Source organism: Heptranchias perlo, chromosome 20, assembly GCF_035084215.1.
Source record: "Heptranchias perlo isolate sHepPer1 chromosome 20, sHepPer1.hap1, whole genome shotgun sequence".
Lineage (NCBI taxonomy): Eukaryota > Metazoa > Chordata > Chondrichthyes > Hexanchiformes > Hexanchidae > Heptranchias > Heptranchias perlo.
Window position 1 is genome coordinate 24,510,793 of NC_090344.1, and position 21,649 is coordinate 24,532,441.

The 21,649-nt window shown below is 47.2% G+C and overlaps 1 protein-coding gene and 1 non-coding gene across 2 annotated transcripts; one reads left to right on the forward strand and one right to left on the reverse strand.

Moving 5' to 3' along the window:
- Positions 1-5,609: 5,609 nt before the first annotated feature.
- LOC137335984 (zona pellucida sperm-binding protein 4-like) lies at positions 5,610-7,746 on the reverse strand. The gene is made up of 6 exons (XM_068001488.1): positions 7,716-7,746; positions 7,350-7,539; positions 7,002-7,149; positions 6,775-6,847; positions 5,870-5,983; positions 5,610-5,795 (listed from the first exon to the last, which is right to left on the reverse strand). Exons 1-6 carry the CDS (start codon positions 7,744-7,746, stop codon positions 5,647-5,649), a joined length of 705 nt encoding a protein of 234 aa, XP_067857589.1. The 3' UTR covers positions 5,610-5,646.
- Positions 7,747-15,360: 7,614 nt separating this feature from the next.
- On the forward strand, positions 15,361-15,433 carry trnav-aac (transfer RNA valine (anticodon AAC)). The gene has a single exon. It is a non-coding gene; the product is annotated as a tRNA-Val (tRNA).
- The last annotated feature ends 6,216 nt before the right edge of the window (positions 15,434-21,649 follow it).

The following is a 21,649-nucleotide window of genomic DNA, read 5'->3' on the forward strand; positions in this document are numbered from 1 at the left end:
TTTGCTGGGAGTTGTTCATGGACTTCCGGACAGCAGTGAAAATGTAACAGGATACACAGAAGCGGACATGGTGTTTGGGGTCTGGAACTCACTGTCTGAAAGGGTGGTCGAGGCAGAAAACCTCAACTCATTTTAAAAGTACTTGGATGTGCATCTTAAGTGCCGTAACCTACAGGGCTATGGACCAAGTGTTGGAAAGTGTGATTATGTTGGATAGCTCTTTTTCGGTCGGTACAGACACGATGGGCTGAATGGCTTCCTTCTGTTCTGTAACTTTCTATCATTCTGTGATCCGTGTGTGGAGGGATTCACTCAATCATCAGACGTGCTGAGACACCAGCGAGTTCACATCTGATTGCAGGGCTTGGATTCTGCTGTTAATCGCAGCCAGGACTGCTGATGTTAATAACCCCTATAACTGAGCTGGAGTTTAATATTCTGGATATCTGTTAAATAAATCAGCTTTGTTTTAAACACCTTGTTGTAGATTTTGGTTTTTCCCACCTGAGTGTTTCGCATCACCTGGCGAGAGCTCAGAAAGGATAATCTGGGGGGAGGATCGTCCGATGGGAACAGAACTTCAGCCTGGACACAGTCCTTCACGGCCACAGTGAGAGGGGCAAACGGCACTTTGGTCTTTCCCGTCTCTCTTCACTGACAACAAAGTCGCCGTCCGGCGTCCAGTCTAAAAATGACTGTGGTAATTATTCTATGAAGATTTAACCTGTTTGTGAGACAGTCCTGAGTCTACTATTTAAGGCAGGCGTTAACTGATTTAAAATAAACCCGATTAAAAGAAATGGGTTCTGAATTGTGATTTCCGTGAAGCAACTGTTCCATTCCTTTATATGTTTCATGTGCCTGATTTCCGACCACAGGGTAAATGGTGGAATATCAGCCCTGCGCAGCCGGCTATGATCACGATACATTTTCTTGCAGACCAAACACCCATTGAAACCGTGGAAATTTGAGGCGATGAATCCTTCGGGAAAATGAAATAAGGGTTCGAACCATCACACTTTCTCGCTAAGTGATCGCACCACCGAAACAGACGAAGAGATCACCTGCTAAACCAATAATTCACTGAGCTAAACTTTATGATTGCAGCCACCAATAAAACAGCTGTCGACTGTTAGTTTACTTCTCCAAAATGAATGCGTGAAGCTTGCAGGAGTGAAAATCCAACGAGCTGGTCTTCACACTTAAACCAGCAACTGTGAAGTTAAGAGAAACGTGCCGGAGAAATACTCGATTTCAGCGCGGTGACACAAGGCCAGCGTAAAGCTCAGTTAATATGATCGCTGAGTGGAGAGGGGGTGGATTTGAAATTCCTGAGCGACCGCACTGTGCATTTTCCAGATCTGCTTGGCGCACCAATCCCTTCAATTCTTCACTTGCAGGGACAATTCGATTCTCGGTTTCTTTTCCCTGAGGCTTGGTGAAATTTTTAAAATTGAAAGAGACCAATATCAATGCAAACCTGGTCAGTGACATGCTCACAGATACAAAGCGGCCAGACTCTGCTTCAGTGAGATGAAAGCCCAGAGCGGTTTCAAGGTCGAATGCAATTGAAAGCAAAGCTCGTTCAATGAAAGTTTAGGTTATTGATGTGCCTTGAAAGGTAGTGATTGTTTGAACTGAACATCTTCCGAAAGCGTTTGAGATAGAGATGGAGTGATTTGGGGACTTCTTTTCCCTCTTTGCAAAAGTCTGAACCGCAGCTCAAGATAAAAATTCTAAGGCTAAATTGGGGATTCTCCGGAATATGAACCTCGAATCGTAAATTATACCCCGACTTCAACGAGCCCAGAAACAAGAACGTGTCCTTACATTAAGATGTTACGCTCACATTCTATGAGAGGTCAGTCTGTAAAATAAAAGGGCATTTTCAAGAGATATTCTGAGAAGTTCCGTATTGGACCCTGAACAAAGTACAAACACCGCACGATGTTTTTGCTGGTCAAATTCACGACACATCATAAATTCCACAAAAGCACCACGGGGAGTTGAATCTAGGACCGGAGTTCTTTAACCAACTGAGCCACGGAGCCAATCCACGGGAACGCTTCTCACTTCCTCTCATTAATATCTATGCTACACGTTATATTCTATTGGGGGTCGAGACTGTTTTATCTTTATCAATTTCATAGAAACATAGAAAATAAGAGCAAGAATAGATCATTCGTCCCTTCGGGCCTGCTCCGCCATTCAAAATGATCATGGCTGATGTCTAACTCAGTACCCTGAACCCGCTTTTTCCCCAGATCCCTTGAGCATTAAGAAATATATCTATCTCCTTCTTGAACACGTCTAATGACTTGGCCTCCACTGTCTTCCATGGTAGAGAATTCCACAGGTTCACCAACCTCAATGAAGAAATTTCTCCTCATCTCGGTTCTGAATGACATATCCGCTATCCTGAGACTGTGACCCCTGGTTCTGGACTCCCCAACCAACGGGAACATCCTCCCTGCATCTAGTCGGTCTAGTCCTGTTGGAATTTTATATGTTTCGATGAGATCACCCCTCATTCTTCTAAACTCTAGTGAATACAGGCCTAGTCATACATCATACTGCCATCCCAGGAATCAGTCTGGTAAACCTTCGTTGCACTCCCTCCATGCCAATGACATCCTTCCTCAGATATGGAGACCAAAACTGCACACAATACTCCAGATCTGGTCTCACCAAGGCCCTGTACAACTGCAGTAAGACATTCCTACTCCTGTACTCAAATCCTCTTGCAATGAACGCCAACATACCATTCGCCTTCCTAACTGCTTGCTGCATCTGAATGCTCGCTTTCAGCGACTGGTGTACAAGGACACCCAGGTCTCGTTGCACCTCCCTATTTTCCGAATCTATCACCATTCAGATAATAATCTGCATTTCTGTTTTTACAACCAAAGTGGATAACCTCATTTATCCACGTTATACTGCATCTGCCATGTTCTTGCCCACTCACCCAACTTGTCGAAATCACATTGGACCCTCTCTGCGTCCTCCTCACAGCTCACATTCCACCCCAGCTTTGTGTCATCTGCAAACTTGGAAATGTTACATTACGTTCCCTCATCCAAATCATTGATATATATTGTGAATAGCTGGGGCCCAAGTACTGATCCCTGCGGTACCCCACTGGTCACTGCCTGCCACCCGGGAAAAGACCCGTTTATTCCTACTCTTTCCTGTCTGTCAACCAATTCTCAATCTATGCCAGTATATTCCCCCAATCCCATGTGCTTTAATTTTGCACACTAACCTCTTGTGTGGGACCTTATCAGAAGCCTTCTGAAAGTCCCAGTGCACCACATCCACTGGTTCACCCCTATCTATTCTACAAGTTCCCTCCTCAAAAAACTCCAGTAGATTTGTGAAGCATAATTTCCCTTTCATAAACCTATGCTGACTTTGTCCAATCCCGTTAATGCCTTCCAAGCGTTCTGTTATCGCATCTTTTAAAATAGACTCGAGCATTTTCCCCACGACTGATGTTAGGCTAACTGGTCTTTAATTCCCTGTTTTTTAAATAGTGGGGTTACATGTGCCACCCTCCAATCTGTAGGAACTGTTCGAGTCTGTAGAATTTTGGAAGATGATCACCAATGCATGCATTAGTTCCAGGGCCACTTCGTTTAGTACTCTGGGATGTAGATTATCAGGCCCTGGGGATTTGTCAGCCTTTAGCCCCATTAATTTCCCGAGCACTTTTTCTTTAAAACGAATACTGGTTTCCTTCAGTTTCTCCCTCAGTAGACCCTTACTTCCCTAACATTTCTGGAAAGTTGTTTGTGTCCTCCTTTGAAGACAGAACCAAAGTATGTGCTTAATTGTTCTCCCATTTCTTTGTTCCGCATTTGACTGTAAGGGACCTACATTTGTCTTCACTAATCTTTTTCTCTTGACATTTATAAAAACTTACTCAGTCAGTTTTTGTGTTGCTGGCTAGTTTATTCATACTCTACTTTTTCCCCCTCTTCGTCCTCCTTTGCTGAATTCTAAACTGCTCCCAATCCTCAGTCCTGCAGCTTTTTCTGGCAATTTTATATGTCTCCTCTTTGGAACTAATACCAATGGCTAATTTCTTTCGTAAGCCACATTTCCTGTTTTATTTTTGTGCCAGACAGGAATTAATAATTGTTATAATTTCTCCACATGTTCTTTATATATTAGCCATTGCCTATCCACCGTCATCCCTTTTTGTCAAGTTCTCCAATGTATCCTAGCTAACTCACTTTCGTAATTTCCTTCATTTAGATTCAGCACCCTCGTTTCGGATTTAACTACTTCACTCTCCATCTTAATGAGGAATTCTATCATGTAATGGTCGCTCTTCCCTCTGGGAGCCCGCACAAGATTGTTAATCAATCCTTTCTCATCGCACGATACCCAATCGAGGATCGCCTTTTCGCTAGTTAGTTCCTCAATGTGTGAGTGTACATGATTTATTTCTAGACTCCAGGAATTCCTCCCCCACTGTATTATTGCTAATTTGGTTTGACCAATATGTGTGTAAATTTAAGTCTGATTATGGTTTACCTTTCTTGCCTGTGTATCTAATTTCCTGTTTAATGCCCTCTCCTACATCGCCACTACTGTTTGGGGCCAATAGACAACCCCTACCAACTTTTTCTGCCCCTTGGTGTTCACTCCATCCCTCGATTCCACATCGTGATTTTCCGAGCCAATATCCTTACTCACTATTGCATTGATTTCCACCTTTACTAACAACGCTACCCCACCTCCTTTCCATTTTTTGCCAGTCCGTCCTAAATATTGAATACCCCTGGATGTTCAGTTCCCATCCTTGGGCACCCTGCCACAATGACTCAAAATCACAACTATATCATACCCGTTAGTATCTATCGGCGCTGTAAATTCATCGACTTTATTGCAAATGATCCGTACATTAACACCTTTAGACTGTTCAAGATTGCTAGTCATCTTAGTATTATTTTGCACTATGGACCTATTTGTTTATCACCATGTTTTCTCTGCTTGCCACTATTGCTTCTTCCCGTTCTGTTTTGTGTCTATCATTGTTTCCCCCTCCTCCGTCTCCCTGCTCTGGTTCCCATCCCGCTGCCATTCTAGTTTTAACCTTCCCCAACAGCACTAGCAAACAGCCCCCATGAGGACATCGGTCTGGTCCGGTGTTACCCGTCCCATCTTCCGCAGAACCGGTCCCAAAGTCTCAGGAATTTAAATCCCTGCCTCCTACGCCATCCCTGTAGCCACGCAACCATCTCGTCTATTCTCCTGCTCCTGCAGTCGGAGAGACCAGCAGCCAGTGGTCGTGCAAGGAGAGAGCCCAACATTCTCCCGGCTTGGCAACCTGGTCAATCGATGCCCTCAAGGAAGAGGCAATTCCAGAGATATGGGCCCAGAACCAACCCACAGGATCAGAGTTAGAGGCAAGGGAACGAGTCATTCCTTCTCGACACCATTTCACGACAAACCCCCACCACAACTTTGACCCGGATCTCATTCCGAATTGGGGATGTTGCAATTGTTGGCTGCAGCAAAAACAATTCTCAAACCAGACAACAAGTTAACTCACTGCAAAGAGCACAACCCAGCGAGCATTTGGAAGATAACACGAGACCAGCAATCATCAATAACAGGATTTTATTATCCAACAGACATCTACAGTTCCATGGAGCTGCACTCGGAGCCCACCCTGCGGCCCTGCTCCATTTTCCATATAGCAACAGTCCCGACCAACAGGGCCACGGAGAGCAGCGCTACCCCAACCGCTAATCCAGGAACACGGAAGGGGGAATCAACAGCAGTATCTGTGGGGAGAAGTCAGGGTTAGATGGGCACCAGTTACTCCATCACTAGACACAGGTGGAGCTCCCTGCTTTACCTTTCTCGTCCTGGTGGATCAGAGCAGCCAATCTCGCCTCACCTTCCAGGAACAGGATGGGTCCATCAGCGGTCACCAATACCCCAGACTGGTCATGGGCGCTTCTTCGCCTCTCTGTGGCGAAGGAGAGAAAGAGACAATAGTTCATGGTGAATGATAAAATCTTCATCTGTCTGGAAATCCTGAATCAGATGGCTTCATGCAAAACACATCAGGGCCCTCGATACCGGACAGAGTTTGAAGATTGCAGTTCCGGCTATAATTCCATCCGGTTCTCACCAAACGGGTTCTCAGAAGGACGCGCAAACTCAGCAGAGTTCGCAATTGCTGCTGCTACAATGGCCAGTCAGGTCTCCTGGTGAAGGAGACACTGTTTGATGCACTTTGACCCGCAGTTTTATGAGACACACAATTGGCCAGATGTCCGGCCCCGGGACATCCGTTCGGTTCCACCCTGAATTCCCAGTGTCAGAATGATGATGATAGTTAGATGCTGGTTTAATGTTCTCCAAGGAGAAGGGTGGACTATTCCGAACCGGATGTGGAACACACCCGTGCCAACAATTGGAGGATTCTGCTCTTCAGGGGTCGGCAAGTAGGGCAGCTCAGCATCCGGGCAAGTAGCAAGGAGCCAAAAATAACTCATTCATCCCAGCTCAAGGATCAGAGCATCCTTCACAATTACTGACCTGGTGCAAGATGTGCTCAGACCCGCTGCCCTAGATTGCTGTTCGAATGGAAACCTGCACCGAATGGAACTGGACAAGTTCCCAGAACCGCCAGATTCGGGACATTCACCCTGTGCCCAGTGTTCAGCCCCTTGCTGAGGGAGCCCCATGTCCAGATGTCCCACACCCACCCCTCCCCATCAGGGTTTAGTTTCTAGTCAGATCACAGGTACTTACTGGGGCTGCAGGGAGCTGTGCAGTTCTCTCGAGTGGAAGGGGAGCAAACCTCAGCACTACAGTGGAAATAAACCTGCAAAGAGACAGTGCGGTATCGTCAATCCCACAGCTCCCAGTCAAGAGATTAATGCTTCTACAGCCAACCGACCAACAGGGGCCTGCTCACTTAAGACCCAGGGAACAAGTGATACCAAGTGACCGGGAAAGAAGCACTGAAGGAAACTCACCTCCCCGGACAGAGCCCGGCCCGAAACTCGGTCCCAGAAAGCGAACGTGCTGACTACAAAACGATTATGGTGAGTTGGGAACCGCAAATGGGAAGCAGCGTTTACCGGGAGTAGGCGGGTTTTGTAGTTATCACCAGCAAAGGGGCACCTGGAACAGAGACAGAGGGGGAGTCACACGGTTATAGGTTTACATGAAACCAATTATACCAGCATCTGGAACAAAATATCAACTTCGAAGGAATATTTCCCCAATCACTAACCCGGACTGAAGTAACGATTTCTGTATTAATCCCCGCCCATGTCGCCCCCTCCCCAATTTGCCTCAAGCCCCCTCACTCGCTCCCTTACCTCTCCACCAGGAGGTCCCATCGGAGCCCCGAATACGGCTCGGCAGTGGGGGTCGCCCAGCAGTCATTGAGCAGCAGCACAAGGGACGGATCGTTCCTGTTCAGAACACGAACCTCCACAAACACGGGGTCCCGGAGCACACTCAGGATCGGGTAGTCACTGGCCACGTACCAGCTCCGGTAGCCACCATCTGAAAAGCGAAAAATGAAGGGTGGGCACTATTTGGAGAGCCTGAATTTGGACACGACTATCAGCGAGCACTCGTTACCTCTCGCTATTCTCAGCTCCAGAAGCAGGATCCCGGCCTCAGTGGCAGGCAGTGGTGGAGAAAGGGTGTAAACTCTGGGCTTCACCTGCAGATCAGACTCCTGGCTTCCCTTGTAACTGCAATGGACATGGAGCCTGCAACAGAACGGACACGGCTGGAGAATTCAGCTCCTCACTGTCTCTACCCGCTGAATGTGATCCTATTCTCACCTGAAAGGGCTGTCCCGGGTCACCGATCCCAAAGCGCCATCCAAGATCTCAAACTCACCCAACACATCCGTTTCATACAGGACGTTCACGCCATCCAGCTACAAGAGACAGAAGACCATCAGTCCCGATCTGAGACATTGATGGGACTCCCAGCCCGCAATACCTACCCGCTGAGTAGCGCCACATTCAGTGACTGCGAACTGAAAGAGCACAGTGTCTGCAGAGGCCACGGTTGGACTGCACTCAGCTCCGTCTCCATCCTTCAGATAGAGGGTTGTTAGGTTTACAGGAGGCAGCGTCAAATCCTTGGAGATCGCGATCAGGACCCGCCCATCCTTGGTGCAGACTGCAAGAGAGGCAATGAAAGGCGGTTAGTTGCCCCACGGGGAGGGTCAAGGGAACCGTTACCGGGAGGGGGACAAACCCCATCCATGTTTCAGTTTCTATCCCACCCCATTATCTGTCTAATGGAAACCAGTGGAGGAAGTACAGCTCATCACCGCGCTGCTTGGATTTAAATTGCCCGCATCTCCGATAGAAATCAAATCCAAATGGTCAGTGGCAGCAGGGGCCGGGGCTCGTTCACTCTGCCCTTCCACAGTGTGATTCCCAAGTCATCGAGCAACAGTAGAATGATTCGAACTGCAGATATTGGGTCAAAGGGCGATTAACTATTGCCCTTTCTGTATCTGATTAACAGCCCCCCAATCCCACCATCAAATCTACTCTGCGGGATTGGAAGCTCCCAATCCCACCACCGGTTCTACTCTCCGGACTGGAAACGTTTGAATTTCGAACTGGCGTTGTAGGACAAGGAGAGAGATGAAACTGTCCAGGGAAACCGCGTGCAGCTGGATTGCGGGTGACCCTGGAAAGTCCTGGCCCGGAATATAGACGGACCAAGAATACACCCACCTGGCAAATTGTCCAGTGAATAGAAACACGGCGGCGCATCCCGATTCCCCGCATCGAAGCAGCAGCCTCTCTGCACACACTCACTAGCTTTAATGCCCGGAAATCCGCAGTCTTTGCGGTTTTTAGGAGAAAACCAACATTTATCGGCGGGGAAAAGAAGAGAGGGCGGCTGAGCTGAACAGATTACAACAAATAACAAAACAAGAATCCCCAACCCCTCCATTATAACAAGCGAACTCTCCTAAGTAAGTGATAAGGGAAAGCCGACTCCCCCTTTTTATAGCAGCGCTGTTTAACCCGCAGTAACGGAATGTCCCAATCAGCCTGAGGCAGAGTCCGTGGCCCACGAGCTCCCGAACATCAACCCGCATTCGCACGGCTCACACGGATGGGCCTGTTTTTAATGGCAGAATAAAGGTGAGACTGGGTCCAACGACAACTTTATTTCTTCATCACAACCAAACTGGAACCAAATCGCATTATTTGTTTTTTTTTTTGCTTTTTTAGTCACCTTTATTTTTTGGAACCAACGTCACCTTTAATAGTTTATTAAAAATAGGCCCCATCTCCGTGTGACCGGTGGGAATGCGGGTTTTTCAATACTAATTAATAAGCAGAGTGAAATCAATATGTTATTGTCCAGATACGGTACGGTGGCAGAGTGGTGATGTGACTGAAATAGTAATCCAGCAGGCCTGGCTGAATAATTCTCCAAGTCATAAGTTCAAATCCCGCCACGGCAGCTGAGGAATTTAATTTCAATTAATTAAATACTGGTATCAGGAATGGGTTGCTATGAAACTACCGGATTGTCGTGAAAACACATCTGCTTCACGAATATCCTTCAAAGAAGGAAACCTGCCGTCCTGACCCGGTCTGGCCTATATGTGACTCCAGACCCACAGCAATGTGGTTGATTCTTAATTGCCCTCTGAAATGGCCCAGCAAGCAACTCAGCTGTATAAATCCCGCTGAAAAAAAAGTCATAATAAGAATTAAACCGGACGGACCACTCGGCACGGGACACGACAAAGGTCAAAACAAGCCCAGCTACCCCGCAATGTCCTCCTCACGAACATCTGGAGACTTGTGCCAAAATTGGGGGAGCTGTCCCACAGACGAGTCAAGCAACAGCCTGACATCGCCATGCTCACAAAATCATGCTTTTCAGCCAACGTCCCAGATTCTTCCATCACCATCCCTGGGTATGTCCTGTCCCACCGGCAGGACAGATCCGACCAGAGGTGGCGGTACAGTGATATACAGTCAGGAGGGAGTGGCCCAGGGTGGTCCTCAACATTGACTCTGGACCCCATGAAAACTCATAGCATAAGGTCAAACATGGGCAAGGAAACCTCCTGCTGATTACCAGCTACTCGTCCTCCCTCAGCTGATGATATCAGTTATCCTCCATGTTGAGCACCACTTGGAAGAAGCAATGAGGGGAGCAGGGGCACAGGTTGTACTTTGGGTGGGAGACTTCAATGTCCACGACTGACCGAGCTGGTCGAGTCCTGAAGGATATAGCTGCGAGAGTGGGCCTGCGTTGGGTGTTGAGCGAACCAACACGAGGGAAAAACTGACTTGACCTCGTCCTCACCAATCTACCTGTCGCAAATGCATCTGTTCCATGACACCACTGCACAGTCCTCATGGTGACGAAGTCCCGTCTTCGCACTGAGGATACCATCCAACGTGTTGTGTGACACTACCATTGTGCTAAATGGGATAGATGCAGAACAGATCCAGCAGCTCAAAACTGGGCATCCATGAGTTGCTGTGGGCCATCAGCAGCAGCACAATCTGTAATCTCATGTATCGGCATATCCCTCACTCGACCATTACCAACAAGCCAGTGGATCAACCCTGGTTCAATGAGGAGTGTAGAAGAGCATGTCAGGAGCAACACCAGGCGTCCAAATAATGAGGTTTCAACCTGGTGAAGCTACAACTCAGGACTACATGCAAGCTAAACAGCGGAAGCAACATGCCATAGACAGAGCTAAGCGATTCCACAACCAACGGATCAGATCAAAGCTCTGCAGTCCTGCCACATCCAGTCGTGAATGGTGGTGGATAATTAAACAAGTCATGGGAGGAGTCGGCCCTGTAAACCTCCCCATCCTCAATGATGGCAGAGCCCAGCACGTGAGTGCAAAAGACAAGGCTGAAGCGTTTGCAACCATCTTCGGCCAGAAGTGCCGTGTGGATGATCCATCTGGGCCTCCTTCCGATATCTCCAAAATCACAGAAGCCAATCTTCAGCCAACTCGATTCACTCCACGTGATATCAAGGAACGGCTGGAGTGCACTGGATACAGCAAAGGCGATGGGCCCGGACAACATCCCGGCTGTCGTGCTGAAGTCTTGTGCTCCAGAACTAGCCGCCCCTTTCGCCAAGCTGTTCCAGTACAGCGACAACACTGGCATCTACCCGACAATGTGGAAAATTGCCCAGGTATGTCGTGTCCACAGAAAGCAGGACAAATCCAATCCGGCCAATTACCGCCCCATTAGTCTACTCTCGATCATCAGCAAAGTGATGGAAGGTGTCGTCGACAATGCTATTAAGCGGCACTTTCTCACCAAAAAACTGCTCACCGATGCTCGTTTGGGTTCCGCCAGGACCACTCAGCTCCAGACCTCATTACAGCCTTGGTCCAAACATGGACAAAAGAGCTGAATTCCAGAGGTGAGGTGAGAGGTACAGACCCTTGATATCAAGGCAGCATTTGACCGAGTGTGGCACCAAGGAACCCTCGTAAAATTTAAGTCAATGGGAATCAGGGGAAAACTCTCGAGTGGCTGGATTTATACCGAGCACAAAGGAAGATGGGAGTGGTTGTTGGAGGCCAATCATCTCACCCCCAAGACATTGTTGCAGGAGTTCTTCAGGGCAGTGCATTAGGCACAACCATCTTCAGCTGCTTCATCAATGACCTTCCTTCCATCATAAGGTCAGAAATGGTGACGTTCGCTGATGATTGCACAGTGTTCAGTTCCATTCGCAATCCCTCAAATAATGAAGCAGTCCGAGCCCGCATTCAGCAAGACCTCGACAACATCCAGGCTTGGGCTGATAACTGCCAAGTAACATTGGCGCCAGACAAGTGCCAGGCAATGACCATCTCCAACAAGAGAGAGTCGAACCACCTCCCCTTGACATTAAACGGCATTAACATCGCCGAATCCCCCATCATCAACATCCTGGGTTCACCATTGATCAGAAACTTAGCTGGACCAGCCATATAAATAGTGCGGCTTCAAGAGCAGGTCAGAGGCTGAGTATTCTGCGGCGAGCGACTCACCTCCTGACTCCCAAAGCCTTTCCCCATATACAAGGCACAAGTCAGGAGTGTGATGGAATACTGTCCACTGGCCTGCATGAGTGGAGCTCCAACAACACTCAGGAAGCTCGACACCATCCAGGACAAAGCCGCCCGCTTGATTGGCACCCATCCACCATCCTAAACATTCACTCCCTTCACCACCGACCCACAGTGGCTGCAGTGTGTACAATCTTTGGGATGCACTGCAGCAATTCGCCAAGGCTTCTTCGACAGCACCTCCCAAACCTACGACCTTTTCCACCAAGAATGACAATGGCAGCAGGCACATGTGAACAATACCACCTGCACGTTCCTCTCCAAGTCACACACCATCCCGACTTCGAAATATATCGCCGTTCCTTCATCACTGCTGGGTGAAAATACTGGAACTCCCTGCCTAACAGCACTGTGGGAGAACCTTCACCACACGGACTGCAGCGGTTCAAGAAAGCGGCTCACCACCACCACTCAAGGGTGATTAGGGATGGGCAATAAATGCTGGCCTCGCCAGCGACGCCCACATCCCATGAACGAATATATATAAAAAAACTTAAATACTGTGGCTACAATAGCAGGTCAGAGGCTGGGCATTCTACGGCGAGTGACTCTGCTCATGACTCTCCAAAATCTTTCTACCATCTACAAGGCACAAGTCAGGAGTGTGATGGAATTCCCTCCACATGCCTGGACGAATGCATCTTCAACAACAATCAAGAAGCTGGGCACCATCCAGGACAAAGCAGCCCGATTAATTGGCACCCTATCCACCATCTTTAACATTCACTCCCTCCAGCGCACCGTGGCTGCAGTGTGTACCATCTACAAGATGTACTGTAGCAATGCAATTCGCCAAGGCTTCTTCGACAGCACCACCCAAACCCGCGACCTCTACCAGCTAGAAGGACAAGAGCAGCAGACGCATGGGAACAACACCACCTGCACGTTCCCCTCCAAGTCACACATCATGCTCACTTGGCGCTGGGTCAAAATCCTAGAACTACCTGCCTAACTGCACTGTGGGAGAACCTTCACCACACGGACTTCAGCGGTTCATGAAGACGGCTCACCGTCACCTTCTCAAGGCCAATTAGGGATACACAATAAATGCTGGCATTGCCAGCGACGGTCACTTCCCATGAAATCATAGATTTCGGAGAAAGGTTGCAGCACGGAAGGAGGCCATTCGGCTCTATATAACAGCGATCCAGCTCGTCCCACTCCCCCACCGTTTCCCCGTAGCTGTGCAATTCTTTTCCATTCAAGTAATTATCCAGTTCCTTTTTGAAGGCCATGATTGAATCTGCCTCCACCACCCCCTCGGGCAGTGCATTCCAGGTCCTAACCATTCGCTGTGTAAAGAAGTTTTTCCTCATGTCACCTTTGGTTCTTTTGCCAGTCACCTGAAATCTCTGTCCTCTGTTTCTTGACCCTTCTGCCAATGAGAACATTTTCTCTCCATCTATTCTGTCTAGACCCATCATCATTTTGAATACCTAAATTAATTCTACTCGCAACCGTCTCTGTTCCAAGGAGAACAACGCAACTTCTCCAGTCTATCCAAGTAACTAAAGTCTCTCATCCCTGGAATCATTCCAGTAAATCTTTTCTGCACCCTCTCGAAGGCCTTCACATTTTTCCAAAAGTGCGGTGCACAGAACTGGACACAATACTCCAGTTGTGGCCAAACCAGTGTTTGATAAAGGTTCATCATAACGTCCATGCTTTTTTACTCTATGCCTCTATTTATAAAGCCCAGGATCCCGTATGATTTTTAACGGCTTTCTCAACCTGCTCTGCCACCTTCAAAGATTTGTGCACATAAACCCCCAGAACTCTCTGAACCTGTGCCCCTTTTCGATTTGTGCCCTCTAGTTTATATTGCCTCTCCTCGTTCTTCCTACCGAAATGTATCACTATGCATGTTTCTGCGTTAAATTTCATCTGCCATGTGTCCGCCATGCAGCCAGTCTGTCTATCGCCTCTTGAGGTGTATCACTATCCTTCACAGTGTTTACCGCCATTCCAAATTTTGTGTCATCTGCAAATTTTGAAGTTGTGCCCAGTACACCCAAGTCCAAATCATTAATATATTTGAAGAAAAGCAGTTGTCCCATCACTAACCCCTGGGGAACAACACTGTACACCTCCCTCCAGTCCACAAAACAACCGCTCACCACTACTTTCTGTTTCCTGTCCCTCAGCCAATTCTGTATCCATGTTTCTATTGCCCCCTTTATCCATGGGCCGCAATCTTACTGATAACCCTACAATGGGGCACTTTATTAAATGCCTTTTTAAAGTCCATATACACCGTATCAACTGCATTGCCTTCATCTACCCTCTCTGTTATCTCATCAAAATATTCCATCAGGTTAGTTAAACTCGTTTTGCCTTTAACTAATCTGCGCTGGCTTTCCCTAATCAATCCACACTCGTGCAAGTGACTGTTAATTCTGACCCGGATTATCGTTTCTAAAAGTTTCCCCAACACTGAGGTTACCTGACTGGCCTCTTGTTGCTGGGTTCACCCTTGCACTCTTTCTTGAACAAGGGTGTAACATTTGCAATTCTCCGCTCCTCTGCACCACCGCCGTATCTTTGGATATTTGGATGATTACGGCCAGTACCTCTGCAATTTCCCCTCTTACTTATATCAGCAACCTAAGATGCATCCCATCCGGATCGGGTGACGTATCTACTTTAAGTGCAGATAGCCTTTCAAGTATCTCTTCTTTTAAAATGTTTAGCCCATCTGGTATTTCAAATATATCTTCCTATACTGAGACTCAGGCAGCATCTTCATCCTTGGTAAAGACATATGCAGAGTATTCATTTAGTGCCAACCCCTCTGCCTCCATGTGCAGATCTCCTTTATGGTCCCTGATCAGAGTAGCGCTCTTACTACCCGTTTAATGTTTACATGCCCGTGGAAGACTTTTGGATTCCCTTTTATGTTGGCCTCCAGTCTATTCTTATACTCTCTCTTTGACCCTCTTATTTCCTCTTTCACATCCCCTCTGAACTTTCTCTATTCAGCCTGGTGAATGAATACATTAAAAAAAAGTTAGGATTTCCGTCAGCCTGAAACAAAAAGTTATTAGTTGATTAATGGCGATTTGAACAACTATTCGTCTTTTTTCAGAGTTTAATGAGTATTGCGAAATTAATACAGTGAACTATTTTGTAGAAGTTAATCCTCTGAACGGGAAAGGGACCCGTCTCCCACACTGAGAGCATTTGCAGACGGCAGCTATCTTCTGAGGGTTTCCTATAAGATTGTGCGTAACAGCGTTTCTGTAGTGTAGTGGTTATCACGTTCGCCTAACACGCGAAAGGTCCCCGGTTCGAAACCGGGCAGAAACATTTTGAAAACGTGACCCACCAAAAATCAATAAGTGTGAAAAAAGCAAGAATTCAGTCTGTGGTGAAATGTGAATAAAATACCACACCTCACAGAACAGGTATATTTTCCATTCTCTGTATAGTTCAATACAAACTCAAACTCTACACATTTCCAGACAGTGTTTCACACTCACTCACGTTTCCTGCACTGACGGTGCAGAAAGCCCCTCTCAAAGCTGCACATTGCGAATAATTTAAGCTGATTTGTGAGAGATCATTGAAGGCTCCTGCAGTGCAGCTTCGGTTAATAACCACAGTTATAGACAGCATTGCGCCCGCGGCAACAAACATCAGTTTTTCGATGTTTGATGTCCCCCAGCTCCCGGATTGATTGAGGCCACGACAGAAACAACATTAAGCCCCTCTTTCGGCCCCGCTCTCTCCAATCACACGTTGCTGGCGGGAAGCTGCAATTTCCGCTACAGACAGCGCATTACTGCCCATCCCTGGGAAACAAGACACCTCCGAAGCTTTGACAACACATCGCAGGCATCGTCTGTCCCGGAGCTGTTGCTCAGCAACAAAGGCAGAACTTACCAGCTGTTTCAAAATTTATAGCTTGAACACTGGACCCTGATATCACTACCCGCTTTAAAAGTTTGTTGCTTTAACGAGTGATCTCCCCAGGCTCGCTAGTCGTGAAGTTCCTATCTTAAATATTCATAAGAGGACTCTGAATTATCCCTCGAAGACGTCGAACAGGGGGGAGTGTCCCTGTTATAAAATTCTCAGTCACGTGTTGAGGGGAATCCTTGATTTTGTTGAACATGATCTAAGAAACATGGACAGCGAACTTGTTTGTGCCAAATGACTTGTCATTCGTTAGCACCAATTAAAATAACACTTTACCCATTGGCCCAAAAGCTGAACTTGTCCCACACGGGAGTTGGAAAAGGCCTCTCGACCTTTCAGCGTATTAACATCTGTGAGCTGAATAATTTCACCCGTGACACAGTGACACCAGGCAGTATATTTCCCTTCCAAATTTTCCCCACACGAAAATTGCAACCGATGAATATCCGCTTGAAGAAATGAATAATCGTATGTTTTGTTCTTTCGATTGTAAGATTTCATTCCGGCCCCTTTGCCATGACAGCTGACGCTAAGATCCCCCTCTCCCTCGAAAACAACGAAACTCGCATCTGCTCAAGCAAGACGGAAGGTCAGAGGAACCCAAGTGCCCACATGGGAACATTAAGAAGTAGATGCGTCATGGAACATACCAGTTGTACTTTGAACTCCGGTGAAAATGCCCGGAGTGAAATGTTTGATTGTTGAAGGTGAGACTCGAACTCACAACCTACGCATTTCCAGAGCCCATACTGCTTATATAAGTACCGAAGTATCAGTGTTTCGGTCAAACAGATTGATTTTCGGTCTCTCAATGATCGCTTCGGGATCTTAATCAAAGAGAAGCCGTCAATCAAGAGGCGCTTCGTCAAATATCCGCAATGATCTTTAAAAGCCGTGGAATCTGAACAAAACCCCAAAAGATAAGAACTTTTATTTGTATTATTATTAACTGAAGGACATTTTTCCATAATACTTTAAGGACGATTTAGGCAAAGTGGGAGCTGAAACTCAGAAACTCTCTCTGGGCTGTCCGTGACTGAAGAGATGGACGTTATTTCAATTGAAAACTGAGGCGAGGAACTTTCTGATGGAGAAGTTTTACAGAAGATTGTGGTTAGTGGCAGTTGCCGGGGAGATCCAGAGAGGGTGAAAAGTCAAAGTCACAGCTGCGACTGCTCAAGTGCTCTGCTTAGCTGTAATATTTAAAACGTAATGTACAGTACATGGCAGTGTCCTCGGCCCAACCATCTTCAGCTGCTTCTTCAATGACCTTCCCTCCATCATAAAGTCAGAAATGGGGATGTTCGCTGATGATTGCACGGTGTTCAGTTCCATTCGCAACCACTCAGATAAAGAAGCAATCCGTGCCCGCATGCAGCAAGACCTGGACAACATCCAGGCTTGGGCTGATAAGTGGCAAGTAACATTCGCGCCAGACAAGTGCCAGGCAATGACAGTCCCCAACAAAAGAAAATCTAACCATGTCCTCTTGACATTCAACGGCAATACCATCGCCGAATCCCCAACCATCAACATCCTTGGGGTCACATTGACCAGAAACTTAACTGGACCAGCCACATAACTACTGTGGCTACAAGAGCAGGTCAGACGCTGGATATTCTCCTGACTCCCCACAGCCTTTCCACCATTTACAAGGCACTAGTGAGGAGTGTGATGGAATAATCTCCACTTGCCTGGATTAGTGCAGCTCCAACAACACTCAAGAAGCTCGACACCATCCAGACAAAGCAGCCCGCTTGATTGGCACCCAATCTACCACCCTAAACATTCACTCCCTTCACTACCGGCGCACAATGGCTGCAGTGTGTACCATCCACAGGATGCACTGCAGCAACTCGCCAAGGCTTCTTCGACAGCACCTCCCAAACCCACGATCTCTACCACCTAGCAGGACAAGGACAGCAGACACATGGGAACAATACCACCTGCACATTCCCCTCCAAGTCACACACCATCCTGATTGGAAATATATCGCAGTTCTTTCATCGTCGCTGGGTTAAAATCCTGGAACTCACGACCGAACAGCACTGTGGGAGAACCTTCACCACACAGACTGCCCCGGTTCAAGAAGGCGGCTCACCACCACCTACTCAAGGGCAATTAGGGTTAGGCAATAAATGCCGGCCTCGCCAGCGACGGTCACATCCCATGAACGAATTTAAAAAACCCTCAACCAAACAAACAGAACTTTTGGATGGGTTCACTAATTGGGAATCGGATTTAACTTCAGTGGTTCGGCACACGGCCCCACACTGCTGAACTCCCAGCCCCTTCCATCAGCACTCGCTTTCTTTCACACACCGACTGGATTTCAATATGTTGCGGTTCCATCTGAAATTCATCAACGGACTCTCTGCCAAAATATCGAGTTAATCCTAATGCTTGGTATCCTGGCAATTCCCTACGCTCACCATAAATCTTTGGTCCTTCCAGCATGCTGCAAGCAGTGACTAAATCTGTTCTTCCACCGAAGTTTTCTGCTGACTGGATATTTTCAACATTCTCGATTTAGGTGCATGGGCAGGTCATATTGTATGGTCAGACTTTCTTGTCCTCAGAGTCCAGGGCTTTGCATTCAAAAAAAGAAAATAAAAGCGCTTTTATTCTGACTCAGCTCAGACGAAAGGTCATCGACCTGAAACATTTACTCTCTTTCTGTATCTAAAGATTCTGTCTGACCTGCTGACGATTTCCAGCATCGACTGTTATTATTTCAGATTGGCAACAGAGCCAGTATTTTCATTTTGATTAAAAGGGCTTTCCAAGTTCTGCTTATGTGATGTGGTGGCCGAGCGGTTAAGGCAATGGTTTGTTAATCTATTGTGATCTGCACGTGCAGGTTCGCTTCGCATCCCATCTTATGCGGTGTTATGTTCAAGTCTTGTTTCTCTCATTCATTCCATCCAGAAGGTGTGGTTGCAAGTCCAATGCTTCTCGAAACGGCAGACGGAGGTTTTTGCGTTGTTTGCTGCAATCAGCAACAGTTCTTTCCACGAAGGTGTTGAGATTGAGAAGATCGCGACGCAACCAACGTGCAGCGGTAATCCTGGTAAAAAGGGTTCATCTTGTGGTCAACGTCAGAGAAACTTGTCGACCAAAATTGTGTTTTGTATCCCGGATCATTCCGTGTCTGTGTCTGTTTAAAAAGGATTTGCGGTAAGACCCGGATCATTCCGTGTCTGTGTCTGTTTAAAAGGGCTGTGCTGTAAGTCCCGGATCATTCCATGTGCGTTTCACCCGATTTTCTTGATACCTTTTTCCTTCTGAGCTGAAATGACGTTCCTCCCTCGAGAAGAAGGTTCACCGCCTGCTTCGGGTAACTGGTAGGAAAAATAACAAAAACTGATGATTGTAAACAATTTTACAACACCAAGTTATAGTCCAGCAATTTTATTTTAAATTCACAAGCTTTCGGATGCTTCCTCCTTCGTCAGGTAAATGTTGATGAGAAAAAACTGATGAGACCAAGTTCATTCCGCTGGGCTTCTATTCCAATCTCCGCACTCTATCCCCCATTCAGTCCCACCCCCGCCTGGACATTATAATCTGCGATATTCATAAGGGAATGGAGAAGACGAATATCATGGTTGTAAATTTCGTGGTTCCTCAACACTGAATAGCATCAATTGTAATGATTCAGAAGGTAATCATAGAATCATAGAATCTTACAGCACAGAAGGAGCCCATTCCGCCGTGATACCTGTGCTGGATCTTTCCAAGACTTGTCAAATTAGACCCACACCTCACATTTTTCCCTGCAAATTAGTCCTCTTCAAGTACATGTCCAATTCCCTCTGGAATGATTCTACGGAACCTGCTTCCACCATCCTTTCAGGAAGTGCGTTCCAGATCTTAACAAACCCTCAGTGTGAAAAAATTCTCCTCAATTCCGGTCTCCTTCTTTTCCAATTATTTTAAATCTATGACCTCTGGTTACCGACCTACTTGCCAGAGGAAACAGTTTCTCCCTACTTGTACTTTCAAAACCCCTCATTATTTTAAATATCTCTATTAGGTCTCCACTTAACCTTCTCTGCTGTAAGGAGAACAATCCCAGCTTCTCCAATCTCTCCACATAACTGAAGTCCCTCATCACTGGTATCATCCATGATGTGGAGATGCCGGTGATGGACTGGGGTGGACAAATGTAAGGAATCTTACAACACCAGGTTATAGTCCAACAAATTTATTTTAAAATCACAAGCTTTCGGAGATTATCTCCTTCGTCAGATGATTGAATGAAAAGGTTCTCAAATCGCATATCTTATACGATGTTGGGACAGCATCACACCAATCAAAAGGTGTCGTTGTTATTCAAACAGGCCAGTCACGGAGAACAGCACGTCCCAGTACACTCGATATACATTGTGTCTTTTACACAGGCAGGCAGAAAGAAACTTAAAATGGCAGAGAGAGAGAGAGAGAGAGAGAATTTTAAAAAACATATAAATTTTTTCCCCCTTTTTGCTGGTGGGGTTACGTGTAGCGTGACATGAACCCAAGATCCCGGTTGAGGCCGTCCTCATGGGTGCGGAACTTGGCTATCAACTTCTGCTCGACGATTTTGCGTTGTCGTGTGTCTCGAAGGCCGCCTTGGAGTACGCTTACCCGAAGATCGGTGGCTGAATGTCCTTGACTGCTGAAGTGTTCCCCGACTGGGAGGGAACCCTCCTGTTTGGCGATTGTTGCGCGGTGTCCGTTCATCCGTTGTCGCAGCGTCTGCATGGTCTCGCCAATGTACCATGCTCCGGGGCATCCTTTCCTGCAACGTATGAGGTAAACAACGTTGGCCGAGTCACAGGAGTATGAACCATGTACCTGGTGGGTGGTGTCCTCTCGTGTGATGGTGGTATCCGTGTCGATGATCTGGCATGTCTTGCAGAGGTTGCCGTGGCAGGGTTGTGTGGCGTCGTGGACGCTGTTCTCCTGAAAACTGGGTAACTTGCTGCGAACGATGGTCTGTTTGAGGTTGGGTGGCTGTTTAAAGGCGAGTAGTGGAGGTGTGGGGATGGCCTTAGCGAGGTGTTCGTCGTCATCGATGACATGTTGAAGGCTGCGGAGAACATGGTGTAGTTTCTCCGCTCCAGGGAAGTACTGGACGACGAAGGGTACTCTGTTGGTTGCATCCCGTGTTAGTCTTCTGAGGAGGTCTATGCGATTCTTCGCTGTGGCCCGTCGGAACTGTCGATCGATGAGTCGAGCGTCATATCCCGTTCTTACTAGGGCGTCTTTCAGCGTCTGTAGGTGTCCATCGCGTTCCTCCTCGTCTGAGCAGACCCTGTGTATTCGCAGGGCCTGTCCATAGGGGATGGCCTCTTTTACGTGGTTAGGGTGGAAGCTGGAAAAGTGGAGCATCGTGAGGTTGTCCGTGGGCTTGCGGTAGAGTGAGGTGCTGAGGTGCCCGTCTTTGATGGAGATTTGTGTGTCCAAGAAAGAAACCGATTCTGAGGAGTAGTCCATGGTGAGTTTGATGGTGGGATGGAACTTGTTGATGTTATCGTGTAGTCTCTTCAGTGATTCCTCACCGTGGGTCCATAGAAAGAAAATGTCGTCGATGTATCTGGTGTATAGTGTTGGTTGGAG